Raw genomic sequence first — 14,688 nt, 5'->3', positions numbered from 1 at the left:
TCCCATCTTCCAGGCCTTAAACTTGGCATGTCAGCACGTGGCTGCACCACTCATGCCATAAAGCCAGACTGTCAGTCTGAACTTACTCGAATAGAAGCTACTAGACCTCAAAGGCACTCAGAAGATGCCCATTCTCTTACCCAGCAGCCCTTCTACTTTTCACTGTCAACTGTGCAGCAGGGCTCTGGAATTACATGGACTGTCTCACTGCCTGCTTGTAGGCCAGTTCTCTTCACTAAATAAAAGGTGTGTGTCACTCAAGAGGGTCCATGGTGTTTTCCTTACTAATGTTAGGAGAGTTCCTCTCCCCCCTTTGAACAATGGTAAAATACTCAGCTGAAGGATCACAGAGGTAAGACTGCAGGGCAGTGATGTGCCATCAACCACACACTGGATAATGCTGCCAAGCCACTTCATACTGGAGATACTGAGCGCATTTCCCTCAAGCCCTAGCCAAAATAAGATTTCCCCTGGGATTAGAGCTTTAACCTCGGTAGATAACTGGCTAGAGCACCTCACTGAAATGTTCTACCCAGCTGCAAAGCAGAGTCCAAAGCCATCCAGGATAGCCTCATGCAGGGGTTATACAGCTTTCTTTTGCCTTTCAGAAAAAGGGATTTTACCAATCAGGTTCACCATCCTGGGAGGCTACTGTGGGAGAATCTCTGGTTTCACAACTGCCAGCCCTGCCCACTGACTTTCACTTGTGAAATTAAGCTTGACAACTTCTGATCTAAACCTGGGGGCCAGGTGGGACCGAGGCCCTTTTACTTTAAACAAGCTTCTTGAGCTAGCTTCGTTCTTTCACCCAAAGGACCAGACCAACTTTCCTCTGAGCCACTTAGCAACCAAGCCCCCAAACCAGGCACGAGGGGCAGACCTGAGTTATCCAGAGCCCTGTTCGTTTCTTCCCCCTTCAAAAACAAACCAACCTCTGCCCTTAGCAGTTTAGTCACTCTTAAGACCTGAGTATTTGGACCCTGTCCATGGTCTGTCAAAGTAACAAAGTGGGGATTTGTACGATCCTTTACCCAAAGGAGCTTGCGGGCACAGCCTGCCCCAAGCCAGTGGCTGAAGGCTCGAGTCCTGCTGAAGAAAGGGCTGCAGGGCCTTGTCCTTATAGCACTGAGGGAACAACTTTCCCTCGGGCTCTTAAAGCTGCCAGGGCATGTGCTGGTCTAAAGAGGTGATTTGTGCAGCGGACAGGCACTCTGAACAGAACCCCACCTCGCCTCCGCATGCCTGTAAACACCCCCGCTAGCGGAGACAGCGTTATTGGGACTTGCCAAGCCAGGACAGGCCTTTCCAGGGTCCATTTAATAGTCGGGTGCCAGAGGGACAGTTACCAGCTCCCTCACAATTTTACAGAAAAATCAAAACGCGATATCCCCTTTTAGCTATCACTAAACCTGGAGAAATGAGAGATGCCCCCTCCCCCCATCACACCACTGCAGCCAGTTAATAAGGCTGGTTCAGGTTGAAGACGACTTTTCCAAGGTCCAGCAGTTCTCTGCCCCCTCCTGCTTTGGGCAGCTAGAGGCAGGGGACTTCAGCTCAGAGCTCCTGAGGGTCCCCGGCTTCCTCTTCCTCCTCGGCGCAGAAGGTGAATGTCAGGATGTGAGGCTGGCACAAGGCAAGTGGGGCAGAGTTAGCCGGTCTCTCCCACCATTTCCAAAGCTGCCAGAGGCCTCCCTCCCCCTCCTCCCGTTCCAGGGAAGCTGGTGTAGGATGGGTAAAGATCTCTCAGAGGTGTGGGAAGGAGCCCCAGGGGAACTGGTCACTGCTGTACACACACCAGAAAGCTGGCTTGGGTATGTACATTGGGTGTGAATGTCTCTAAACACTGGCCCAATGAAATATGACCCCAGGGTTGTGATGACAGACGGGACCAATGGTCCTGTGCATTTTGGGGAGGACAGCATCCTCTCAAACAACACACGAGCCTTTCACACACCCCAAGTGCTCAGGGCTACGTTACCTCCAGGCGAGACGGGCCAACCACCTTCCCTTGCAGGATTTGCCGGACCATGGGTCTTGCAGAGACCATCTCTAAAAGACAAAGAGGGTTCAGTGAGGTTCTGCCCTGCATCAGACGGAGGAACGCAGGACAGTAACTCAGCACTTTAAACAGCCAAGAGATTCCAGAGTTTACAGGGACCTGGCAGGTTGGTCCTGTGTATAGGCTGCGGGCCCGGGAGGTGGGAGACCCGGTGTTAAGGCCCAGCTCCATGTGACTTAATTCTCCACCCGTAAAATGCGGACATGGTACCCATCCCAGGGATGTTGTGAGGATACGAAGACAGGCAAATAGAAACCAGCGCTTCTGTTTCCAAGCATGCTGTGGCAGATCCCATTAACGAGGTGGTATTTTAATCAGAGGCATTAACTCGTGATGGCAGGGCGAGGGATGCAAACCAGCAGGAAATGAGAATTCCCAGAAAAGCCAGGACAAGGTGGGCTTCCCATTACACCCAACCCACACTAGGAGCTGACCTGCTCTGAGGAGCAGCAAACATTTGATGGGAAATTAGGAATTTGTGATACGTCATCACTAGGCAGCAACCCAGCAGCAGGAGTGAGAAAGGAGAAAAAGGCATCAAAGACCTTCGGGGTAAGATAAGATCTACTATGTTCCTGGAAAAGCGGGTGAATGTTTTGCCACTGGGGCTGTAAGTATTCAAAGCAGAGAAAGCCACAGTGCTTTTACAGCTGCAGAGCGTTCTTCCAGCCCTGGTTTGCACCTCCACATTGGGAATTGGGGGATTTATACTGAAAATACTGTTTTTTTAGTATCAGAGGGGTAGCCGTGTTAGTCTGAATCTGTAAAAAGCAACAGAGGGTCCTGTGGCACCTTTAAGACTAACAGAAGTATTGGGAGCATAAGCTTTCGTGGGTAAGAACCTCACTTCTTCAGATGCAAGTAATGGAAATCTCCAGAGGCAGGTATAAATCAGTATGGAGATAACGAGGTTAGTTCAATCAGGGAGGGTGAGGTACTCTGCTAGCAGTTGAGGTGTGAACACCAAGGGAGGAGAAACTGCTTCTGTAGTTGGATAGCCATTCACAGTCTTTGTTTAATCCTGATCTGATGGTATCAAATTTGCAAATGAACTGGAGCTCAGCAGTTTCTCTTTGGAGTCTGGTCCTGAATTTTTTTTTTGCTGTAAGATGGCTACCTTTACATCTGCTATTATGTGGCCAGGGAGGTTGAAGTGTTCTCAACAGCTTCCACTCCACCATCGACCTCAGCCTGGACCAATCTAGATGGGAGGTCCACTTCCTAGACACCACAGTACAAATAAGCGATGGCCACGTTAACACCACCCTATACCAAAAAACTACCGACCGCTCCGCCTACCTTCATGCCTCCAGCTTCCACCCCGGACACACCACACGATCCATCGTCTACAGCCAACCGCATCTGCTCCAACCCCTCAGACAGAGACCAAACACCTACAAGATCTTCACCAAGCATTCTCAAAACTACGATACCCACACAAGGAAATATAGAAACCAATCAACAGAGTCAGACGTGTACCCAGAAGCCTCCTGCTACAAGACAGGCCCAAAAAAGAAACCAACAGAACTCCACTGGCCATCACCTACAGTCCTCAGCTTAAACCTCTCCAACACATGATCAGTGATCTACAACTCATCTTGGACAATGATCCCTCACTTTCACAGACCTTGGGAGGCAGGCCAGTCCTCGCCCACAGACAACCCACCAACCTTAAGCATATTCTCACCAGCAACCACACACCGCACCATAACAACTCTAACTCAGGAACCAACCCATGCAACAAACCTCGATGCCAACTCTGCCCACATATCTACACCAGCAACACCATCACAGGACCTAACCAGATCAGCTACAACATCACCGGCTCATTCACCTGCACGTCCACCAATGTTATATATGCCATCATGTGCCAGCAATGCCCCTCTGCTATGTACATTGGCCAAACTGGACAGTCACTACGCAAGAGGATAAATGGACACAAGTCAGATATCAGGAATGGCAATATACAAAAACCTGTAGGAGAACACTTCAACCTCCCTGGCCACACAATAGCAGATGTAAAGATAGCCATCTTACAGCAAAAAAACTTCAGGACCAGACTCCAAAGAGAAACTGCTGAGCTCCAGTTCATTTGCAAATTTGATACCATCAGATCAGGATTAAACAAAGACTGTGAATGGCTATCCAACTACAGAAGCAGTTTCTCCTCCCTTGGTGTTCACACCTCAACTGCTAGCAGAGCACCTCACCCTCCCTGATTGAACTAACCTCGTTATCTCCACGCTGATTTATACCTGCCTCTGGACATTTCCATTACTTGCATCTGAAGAAGTGAGGTTCTTACCCACGACAGCTTATGCTCCCAATACTTCTGTTAGTCTCAAAGGTGCCACAGGACCCGCTGTTGTTTTTTTAGTGTAATGGAGAGACAAGAGATTAACCTTGCAGCTGGTCAACTGCAATACACCTACCTGGCCAGCAAGTGACACTGCACAACCAGAAGGTTGTTTCTACCAAACTGAAGTTTAAAATCAGTTACAGACCACGGCTGTTGCCATGGGAGGCTGCAAAGGACCCAACGCCCCAGCTGTGCAAAGCAATCCAGTCAGAGCATCAGTGGGAACGGATCCCTTTGCAACATCGGGGCCTTATGCTAGTACCTTTTTGGAACATGAAGGGCTGGGCCAGCGGTTTTATGTCCCAGAAATCGTCTTCATCCAGCTTCCGCAGTGAGTTCAGAGGGACAGTGGCCGAACGGCCAAAGTCCACAAAGAGAACTACTGCAAGATCTTCCACTTTCTCCAAGACCCAGCACCTGTGAGGGTCAAACAAGAGAACGTGAGCCCAGAAAGAAGCTACAGGACCCAGGGTTTAATACAGGGGTAGGTAACCTATGGCACGCCTGCCGAAGGGGGCACGCGAGCTGATTTTCAGTGGCACTCGCACTGCCCGGGTCCTGGCCACTGGTCCGGGGGGCTCTGCATTTTAATTTAATTTTAAATTAAGCTTCTTAAAACATTTTAAAAACCTTATTTACTTTACAGACAACAATAGTTTAGTTACATTATAGACTTATAGAAAGAGACCTTCTAAAAAGGTTAAAGTGTATGACTGGCACATGAAACCTTAAATCAGAGTGAATAAATGAAGACTCGGCACACCACTTCTGAAAGCTTGACGACCCCTGGGTTAATATTTGTCCTGCAAAGAGGAGGGAGAGAGAGGCCAGCTGGCTGCCTCAGGGGTTAGGGAATTTTTGTTTGTTTTTTTAAACAGTGCAGCTTAAAATCTCAGCAAAATGGAGTTTTGACTGCAATGTTATCTCCTGCCATCTCAGTAACTCAGACCGGGAGAGCGAAGCCAGGGCAGGCCGGGTCAATACCCGCATGAGAGACCTTCAGGGAAGAAGCCGGGTGAGACGAGCTAGTTCTGGGCACTCAGCAGGGGGCGCCTTTCACCAGCATAGTGCGAGGTGACACCGTGCGGCTGGTGAACCGCAAAGCTTGGCTGGAGCGACGTGTGCTTTGTTTGAAGGCGGCCGGGGGTTCACCCCAACATGGGACAAACCCCAGCTTGGATAATTGCACTTGCTGAGTTCGACTGCCCCTCTGCCTGGGAATTCGCGCTTCGCTCCCTGGGCTCAGCAGCGGCCAGGCGGTGCTGGCACAGAGCGGCTGCGGCTCGGTAATGGGGACAGAGGCTCCTGCACGGGGTGAAGGTGCGCTAAGAAACCTGCAGACCAGGAAAGTGCCACATGCCCTCCGTGCACAGTGCGAGGGGAACTGATATCAGCGAATGTCCCCCCCACTTCCCCGCCCCTTTGGCCCCAGCGCTGCCTCTCGCCCAGCCGGTCCATTCTGAGCATGCAGCTTGTTCCCTAAACCTGTTCCACGCCGCGCCGTCGTCCCCCAGAATGCACTCTGCCATGCACCGGGTCCCTCGCTGCACCGCCTGCTTCGGCAGGTAGGGCTGCTTGGATTCCTCTTCCGCCAGCTGGCAGAACAGCTTGTGCATGTTCGAGTGACTTTCCTGCCGAGGAAAGAGCAGAGCACAGCACCCACTCAATCCCACCCCTCACGCCAGGCTGCCAGCGCGACTGCACATCCACCACCACTCACTTGTACTCTGGTGCCAGCCGAGGTTCTCCACTCCCCCCCCACATCCAGCCACTCTGGCTCACTCCCTTTGCAATTCAGCAAATCACGCTTAGCCCCCCGGGGCGTCAGTGGGATTTCAGCATGTCCCTGGCTTGGGAGCGAAGACCCCAGAGCAGAAACCAAACAGGGCGGGGGGAGGGATTGGAACTTGATCCCACGGTGCCTTTTCCTCGTTACATTTGAGCCTTGTAAATTCAAAGCGCAGAGTTCCCAGTGTGAAACCGTGCTCAGAATGGGCATCAATCATCCAGTCCCCGAAAATCAGAACTCCCCGCGGTTCCCTTTGCACGTTTGGCCTTTTCCTCGTGGGCCTACATAATCATTACGCAGACTGCTCGTAGACCCCCCCAGGACGGGCTAGCCCAGAAATACGCGTGTTACAGTCGGATACACGCACCCCCAGAACAAGGCGACCGTCTCACAGGGGCTCCCGTGAAAGGACTCACAGCCCGGCTTTCCCCGTGCCTACCTCTGTGAGGTGTATGGCCCAGAAGTACGGGGTCTGTGGCAGAGCATCCGTCACCAGCAGCCCCGCCTCTCCGTGCAGCTTTGCAATGGACACCAACCAGTTCAAATCCTTAAAGCAGTCTTTCAGCATGAGGGCCAAGAAGGAACCCCTGGAGTGGAAACAAACTAGCTAAAGTCAGCAAAGGGAAGGCTTCTCACGTGGTGCAGCCCTTCGCAAGGTGGGGGAGAGAGGGTGCGATCTAGCCAACAGAACGCTTCTCGTCCCTTTCTCTCCAAGGCCCTGCATGCTGTGACGAACTGGGACTGTTCTTGCTGGGGTGTGTGAATGCTGACAGGGGAGTGTGACTAGGATGGTCTGCATCGGGGGATGGGAGCCGGCCCAAGGGAACATACCTGAGCTTGTAACATGAGAACCCAGGAGGGGGTTGGAGGTCAGATGACTCCGGGGCCCGGGAAACTGAACAAAGGCTGTGGGAGGGGTCGCGGAAGGCAGAGTGCTGGAAGCAGGCTGGAAGGAGGCTGGAGAGATGGCTGGGAGGCAGAGATGGCTCTGACCCCCCAAGGGGGTGGGCTGGCATGCCCTGGGACCCCAAGCTGGACCTAACTGAGGGGGGCCCTGTTGTCTGTGCCTGCAAGACCTGTCTTGGACTGTATTCCTGTCATCCAAATAAACCTTCTGCTTTACTGGCTGGCTGAGAGTCATGGTGAATCGCAGGAAGCCGGGGGTGCAGGGCCCTGAGTTCCCCAATACTCCGTGACACATGCTCATTGACAGAGGCCTCCAGCGGCGGCTCTGTCTCTCTTCACCCGCCAGCAGATTCGACAGGTGCCAAGCGAAGAGCAGCGGCTGGAATGAATTCGTTCTAAGAGTTCTGAGACGACCGAGTCTGGCAGGGGGAGGAGAGGCCGAGGCACAGGTTGTGGGGTGGGGGGGAATCGGGGGCTAGGTACCCGGGTCGGCGGAGTTATGGCGTTTGAGCTATTGGGGAGGAGGCGAGCGGATTGGTGCACTGGCCTGGCCTGGCGGAGGTCAGAGAACTGAGATCCTCTAACGAGGTTCCCAGCAGGATGGAACGTGGCCACCCCGGCCAAGCAGCCAGGACTGAACGAGTGGCAGAGTGAGGAGCATTAAACGTCACAGCGTCGTTATCCCAGAGCCGGTGATGCTGGCAGGCCGGGGTCCCTGACACTGGTGCTTACCTCATTTCCATGGGAACCGCGTAACAGATCTGCCTCACTGCATCGGGAGGTGCCGGCTGCAGGGTTTGGTTCTCTGCCTTTGCTAGGAGCAGAGGAAGAACAGGAGGGTTTGAGATTTAAACGAGCCCTTTAATTAAAATCCGCCAGACGGGATTTCAGTCGCCTTCCCCTCCTGCTCCGGGAGCTCGCGCGACTGCTGGAGAAGGGGTTTAGAAACCTTACAGCGAGATTTAACCGGAGCAACCGAAACGTGCCCAGCGGCATTGGTCACCCCCAGAACCTCCCCCAAATTAGCTAAGCCAGTCCCTCGTGCGACCGAATTCCCTCGTCCCCAGCAGGCCCACGTGCACCAGAGTCGCAGCCGCCTTTTTAGGCAGGACAGTTGTGGGGTTTGGAGCCGGTTTGGTGTTTTGGCAGCCACAGGGTGAGCTGCTGACAACAGGGACTAAGGAACACACAGGCGAGCTCCTGCAAAGCCACGAGCCCAGGGGACGTTCCCCTTTGAGACTGGCAGGGGACACTTGGGAATTTGATGAACAGCGAGCAGATCAGGGTACAGGTGGCTGCTGAATTAGAAGCCACTCCAGGTTCCTGGGCCTACCAGCCTGTGCAACCTCCAGTGCCCCTGGGTCTAGGACAGGCCAGCCGCCGGGGGGGCAGAGGGGACAACTGACCTTCCTGCCCGCCCTCGCTCAGCACCGCTCCGGGAAGCGTCCAGAAAGTCCCTGCGGCCCTGGGGAGGGGGTCTCCACACGCTGCCCCCGCCCTGAGCACCGACTCCACAGCTCCCATTGGCCAGGAACTGCAGCCAATAGGAGCTGTGGGGGCGGTGCCTGTGGGCAGCAGCAAGCGGAGAACCCCTGCCCCCCCCCCCCCAAACAGCTGCTGCCAAAGGGTGTGTGGGTCGCTTTCAGGAGCCACCCGAGGTAAGTGTCGACCCCCTGACCTTCTCCTGTACCCCGACCCCCTGCCCCAGCCTAGAGCCCTGCACCCAAACTCCCTCCCAGAGCCCGCACCCCTCACCCCCCCGCACCCAAACTCCCTCCCAGAGCCTGACCCCGAACCCCCCCCGCACCCAAACTCCCTCCCAGAGCCCACACCCCTCCCCACCTCCCACACCCAAACTCCCTCCCAGAGCCTGACCCCGAACCCCCCCCTGCACCCAAACTCCCTCCCAGAGCCCACACCCCTCCCCACCTCCCACACCCAAACTTCCTCCCAGAGCCTGACCCCGAACCCCCTCCGCACCCAAACTCCCTCCCAGAGCCCACACCCCTCCCCACCTCCCCCAAGCAACTCCCTCTCGGAGCCCGCACCCCTCACCCCCCCCACACCCAAACTCCCTCCCAGGATCTGCACCCCTCCCCCCCTCCTCCAAGCAACTCCCTCCCAGACCCCGCACCCGTCACTCCCCCCGCACCCAAACTGCCCCCCAGGACCCGCACCCTTCACCCCTCCTGCACCCAAACTCCCCCCAGGACCTGCACCCCTCACCCCCTCCTGCACCCCAACCCCCCACCAAACCCAAACTCCCTCCCAGAGCCCGCACCCATCACTCCCCCCGCACCCAAACTCCCCCCCAGGACCCACACCCCCTCCTGCACCCCAACCCCCCCCCGAACCCAAACTCCCTCCCAGAGCCCACACTCCAACCCACCCCGAACCCAAACTCCCTCCCAGAGCCCAACCCCGAAACCTCCTGCTCCAGCCTGGTGAAAGTGAGTGAGGGTGGGGGAGAGCGAGCGATGGACGGAGTGAGGGTGGAGAGAGCAGGGGGTGGGGCCTTGGGAGAGGGGCACGGTCTCAGGGAAGAGGTGGGGCAAGGGTCTTTGGGTTTGCGCGATTAGAGAGTTGGCAGCCCTACCGGGCGGGCACATAAAAGCCCTGGCCGTGCCGGAAGAACGCAGCGCAGCCGGCAGCTCGCTGGGCACCCACCAGCGCAGGCAAAGCACCGCTCGAATGTCAGGCATCCGCGGCTTGTGCATGCGGGGGGGTGGGCACTGACTGTTCTGCCCTGGGGCCCGGAATTGCTGTCCGGGGACCTGGGCCAGGACGTCTCCAGAGGCGTGTGGAACGAACTCCTCCCTGATCATTCCTGTCACACACAGGCTGCTCCGTGCAGAGCAAAGGGGCGTGGGGCAGCCGGACAGCTCAGCTTACGAGCAGCCACCCAGCTTCATTTCCCCGTGGGGGTGGGAGGTGGGGCACTGCTGATGGAACCAGCGCCCAGAGGCAGCAGGCCGGGACCCCCCCCAGCGCTTACCCTGACTCAGACCAAGCTCTCCTCTGGGGACTCTCTCCAAAGCCTGCAAAGAAAACAGAGCTGATCTCACCATGCAAGACACGAGCCCCCACGGGCTGGAAGCGCTCAGAGAGCAGGAGCTCCCTCCTGCCCTCCCCACAGCGGGCAGCAGCTCAGGGCTGCGGGTGGTCGTATTCCAGCCAGCTCTGCGGGACAGGGAACATGGTGCGCCGACACCGGGGCTTTCCTCCAAAGAGCCCAGCGCACTTTGCAAAGGGGGGGGGTTATTCTCCCCTTACAACAGGCAGGTCTCGGACACTGCAGCCACTCCCCTCCCCGTTCTCCCATTCACAAAGTGACAGAGCTGGCAACATCACCCCGGCTTCCTGGTTCCCAGAGCCCGTCCTGCCTCCCACGCCCCCCTTCGGGCAGCAGCCCCCGTGTCTGACTGACATCGTGGGGAGAAGGGAAGGGCAAGGGACAAAGTGAGCACAGGGCTCGGTCCATCCGAAGCAGCCTTGGCCAAGCGTGCCGACAGGCGGCCTCCCCTACAGCCAGTTACACAGCTCAGAGCTAGCAGCAGCCATACGGGCATTCCCACGGTGCTCTGGGTCCCAGCCGGGTCCTTCCTCCCGTTGCCTGTGCCCGTGCGGCTCAGAAACAGGCGACGTCCGTTCACGAGGTGCCCGCTGAAGCGCTGGATTGCAGCCTGCACCTGCTCAGAGGAGCCGAGATCTACAAAGGCATAGCTGGGGGGGGAGGGGAAGGTGCCACGTTACCCTGGGACGGTGCACGCCCTATGGTTTATGGAAATATGCTGATGAGGGTGAATATGATGCAACTGGGATATGCTTCACGCAAAAGGTCTCTTGTAAGGTATCATTACAAAGCTTATAATCTACTGAATATATTCCTCCTATTTGTGTGCATGTATCATTCTTGTATCTGACGCTAGAAATATGAAGTACAACTCTGAGGTCCTATTGTAATTATCCAAAGGGTGGGCCATTAATGGTGATTTAGAATCTTGATGGCTCCCACTGATTAGGACAATTGTTTGTAAATGGTTTATTTACCTGCAAGCCTTCCTGTGGACGTGTGGGCCAGCCCAGGGGGAATGGAGACTAGGGGCTCTTACAGTGACATGTGACCATGGCACCTGATACTGGAATCCATCTTAAATCTGGTTCTTTTCCATTTAGAAGGAGGGGTGGGGACCCAGAGAAACGAAAGAGTCCCGCCTTGTGCCAAAGCTATAAAAGGGGGTGGAGCAGAACAAAGGGGGCGGCCAGTCATGAGAAAACCCCTGCTTACCACCTGAGATGTCTGCTGGAACTAACAAGGACTGTACCAGGGGAAGGATTGGGCCCAGCCTAGGAAGGAGTCTAGTCTGTGAAAGAAACTGATTGGAACAGCTCTGAGGGTGAGATTTACCTGTAATCAGTTTCTTAATGTATTAGGCTTAGACTTGCGAGTTTTGTTTTATTTTGCTTGTTGACTTACTTCGTTCTGTCTGTTATTACTTGAAACCACGTAACTCCTACTTTTTATCCTTAATAAAATCAGTTTTGTTTATTAATAAACCCAGAGTAAGTGATTAATCCCTGCGGGAGCAAACAGCTGTGCATCTCTCTCTATCAGTGTTATGGAGGGCGAACAATTCATAAGCTTTATACAGAGTAAAGCGGATTTATGTGGGGTTTGGATCCCACTGGGAGCTGGGTGTCTGGGTGCAGGAAGCAGGTGACCTGCTGAGCTGTTTTCAGTTAAGTCTGCAGCTTTGGGGGCATGGCCCAGACCCTGGGTCTGTGTTGCAGCAGGCTAGCGTATCTGGCTCCACCAGGCAGGGTTCTGGAGTCCCAAGCTGGCAGGGCAAACGGGCTCAGAGGTAATTTCCGCACGTCAGGTGACAGTCCCAAGAGGGTCTCTGTGACCAAACCTGTCACAGACCCATCCTGCTGTGTCCAATAACAAGAAGCTAGAAATGGCCCAGCAATGAACAAGTGCCACTGGGCGGACCCGCAGGGAGCTCCCGGCAACGAGCCAGACTGCCATAGGGCGGAGAGAAGCCCAAACCAAGGGGCTTAAGTTATCTCCAGGAACTGTTCCCAAGACCCTACTCCTCGGGCTGCCTTTGGCCTCCTGTCGCACTAGCTTGGTAGGGACTCGGGGGCGGGTGGAGAAAAGCTTCCAGGGTGACCCCAGAATGTTGTTCTGCTGTTTCTGGGCAGAAGGGAGAAGCTAGGGTGCCAGCGGGGGGCTCTTCCGAAGACACTCCCTAGAACAAAATAACTTGATAACTACCACGACCACCCAATCTGTGGAGCAAGCTAAGGAAAGGCCATTTGCTCTCCCAGGGAATGGGGTATCAGCGAGCCTCTCTCCTCACAGAACAAAGCCCCTGGAGCAGGGACAGGAGCTTGCAGAGCTGGACAACAGGGAGAACTACACTGAGGGCAAAAGGAAAAACAAACCTACCTTCTCAACCCGGAATGGCACCTTTTAATACGCTGCGGGTGGAAGTCCCTGAGCAGGAGCAATATGTCCTCCTGGGAAAGCAAAGGAGCCCACGTTAAGGGGAGAGGCCTTGTTACAGCAGAGGCACTGACAGCGGCCGCAGAAGGCGGTTTATTTGGAAGATTCAGACAGCGGTTTCCCACAGGGACGGGAGCGCATTTTATTTTGGGTGAGTCCAGCGATTGTCTGTGCCGAGACAGGCAGCTGACAAGGCTGCAGCGAAACCGGTTACACACAGAACAGCCGGCCCTGGAACGGGATCAGCGTAACGGGTCACGCCAGCGGAGCAGACACCAGCTCCTGGTTCAGAAAGACGTACCGTAGGGAACGGGAGCAGAGTAACCATGGGAGCAAGATGAAAGTTCCTCCTGCCCTGATAAGAGTCACGGCCATTATATTAAACTGCTGGGTTCCTGCTGCAGGTTCCCCCCAAGAGCATCGCTAATCCCATGACCAGCACCAACCTGCCACCTCCATGTCCGCACTTACACAGGAACAAGTGCGGATGTTTGCAAGCCAGCTTTCGTCTCCCTTGGACGATTATTTGGCGGCAGAGCGGGGAAATCAATCCGCGTAACCGCATTTCACCAAGAGTTAAAGACGGCAGACTACGTACGACTCGGTGGGACGTCAATGTTAACTGCTTAACTTATATCACTAAAGCCAAGAACGCCCCTTCCAAAACAGTGATGAAGATACCTCCTTCATTTCAGGCGGGACATTTCCGACATAAACTTCCGAATTCTTTTTCTTGACGACACCTTGAAAAACAAGCAAGAAAAACACCGAAAACTCCATTTTGTGCTTCCGGCGAAGCAGGGTCTTGACAAGCTTAACGCAAATCGCAGGCTGCAATTTTCTTCCGGAAACAGCAACTTTTTTTAAAATAATTGCAGCAAATTTGACTCAAATTTTGGCCCAGTCATCCAAGCATCAGGCCTGCCTGTGAGAACCAAGCAGGACACGCAGGATCTCCTCTGTGCCGCTGCCCTGCTGCGGGAGGAGCACACCTGGAATCGCCACATTAACAAACTGTGGCTATAACTTTTGAACAACCAACCAAACAACTTTCTTACAGCCTTATTTGTGGATTAACAAACCTGAGAGTTGTTTGAAGTGGCCCCAGGGGAAAGGGACAAATACCTATTTTGGTAAACAGCTCCCCCTCAACGGGTTATACCAACAATTATAGAAATACATTTTGGGTTAAGTTCTGATGATGGACATTAGCCAACAGATGCTAACAATGCCAAGAACTTTATTGTTTCTCTTGCATATCTGTGCATCACACACACACACACACACACACACACACACACGCAATATCTCTGGGGCTTTAGCTACTTTACTCCTCAAAAGATCAACAAGCTCTATTTTGACACCATCAGATCAGGATTAAACAAAGACTGTGAATGGCTATCCAACTACAGAAGCAGTTTCTCCTCCCTTGGTGTTCACACCTCAACTGCTAGCAGAGCACCTCACCCTCCCTGATTGAACTGACCTCGTTATCTCCATACTGATATATACCTGCCTCTGGACATTTCCATTACTTGCATCTGAAGAAGTGAGGTTCTTACCCACAAAAGCTTATGCTCCCAATACTTCTGTTAGTCTTAAAGGTGCCACAGGACCCTCTGTTGCTTTTTACAGATTCAGACTAACACAGCTACCCCTCTGAAGCTCTATTTTAGTGACAATAAAATGCATCTTTTATCTTAAAAGCCAAAGATGGATTCCCCCGTCACTCCCACCCTCCTGATCCAGGTTTTGGTTATTAGTTTGCAGGATGAGATGCCTGTTTCCCTTGAACCCCTGTGAAAGGGTTTATCATGGAAATTCAGGTACAAACTTAGGTCTTGGTCCTGCAAAAAATGACCCACGTCCTTAACGTCTATTCAGTTTAACATCTGCATTTTATGGGTTTAACCGTTTGCCAGATTAAGGATTTAGCTTGAACCACCACCCATGGATTATTTTATATCCCGTTGGTTTTGATAACAAACAAAGAGCAAAGTTGGTCACTGCTAAGAGAATGAGAGTGCCCCACAAAAGTGCCTGCAACTCTAACGACGGACTCGTTT

At 53.9% G+C, this 14,688-nt stretch overlaps 1 protein-coding gene across 7 annotated transcripts in view; it reads right to left on the bottom strand.

The window, feature by feature from the left end:
* Window positions 1-1,272: 1,272 nt before the first annotated feature.
* The window catches only part of TDRD10 (tudor domain containing 10), a 19,134-nt gene continuing 5,718 nt past the window's right edge, over window positions 1,273-14,688 (bottom strand). For all 7 annotated transcript variants that reach the window (XM_065574366.1, XM_024108562.3, XM_042843141.2 and 4 more), the window contains 10 exons: window positions 13,304-13,365; window positions 12,566-12,636; window positions 10,677-10,836; window positions 10,109-10,151; window positions 7,846-7,927; window positions 6,647-6,794; window positions 5,904-6,049; window positions 4,681-4,835; window positions 1,979-2,049; window positions 1,273-1,623 (listed from right to left, as the gene is read on the bottom strand). In XM_065574366.1, the coding sequence (XP_065430438.1) occupies window positions 1,555-1,623; window positions 1,979-2,049; window positions 4,681-4,835; window positions 5,904-6,049; window positions 6,647-6,794; window positions 7,846-7,927; window positions 10,109-10,151; window positions 10,677-10,836; window positions 12,566-12,636; window positions 13,304-13,365 (1,007 nt within the window). In that variant the 3' untranslated portion in view covers window positions 1,273-1,554. The remainder of the gene's footprint in view (window positions 1,624-1,978; window positions 2,050-4,680; window positions 4,836-5,903; window positions 6,050-6,646; window positions 6,795-7,845; window positions 7,928-10,108; window positions 10,152-10,676; window positions 10,837-12,565; window positions 12,637-13,303; window positions 13,366-14,688) is intronic.

This window comes from Chrysemys picta, chromosome 20 (assembly GCF_011386835.1).
Source record: "Chrysemys picta bellii isolate R12L10 chromosome 20, ASM1138683v2, whole genome shotgun sequence".
Taxonomy (NCBI): Eukaryota; Metazoa; Chordata; order Testudines; family Emydidae; genus Chrysemys; species Chrysemys picta.
This window is presented reverse-complemented; position numbering and strand designations above follow the sequence as displayed.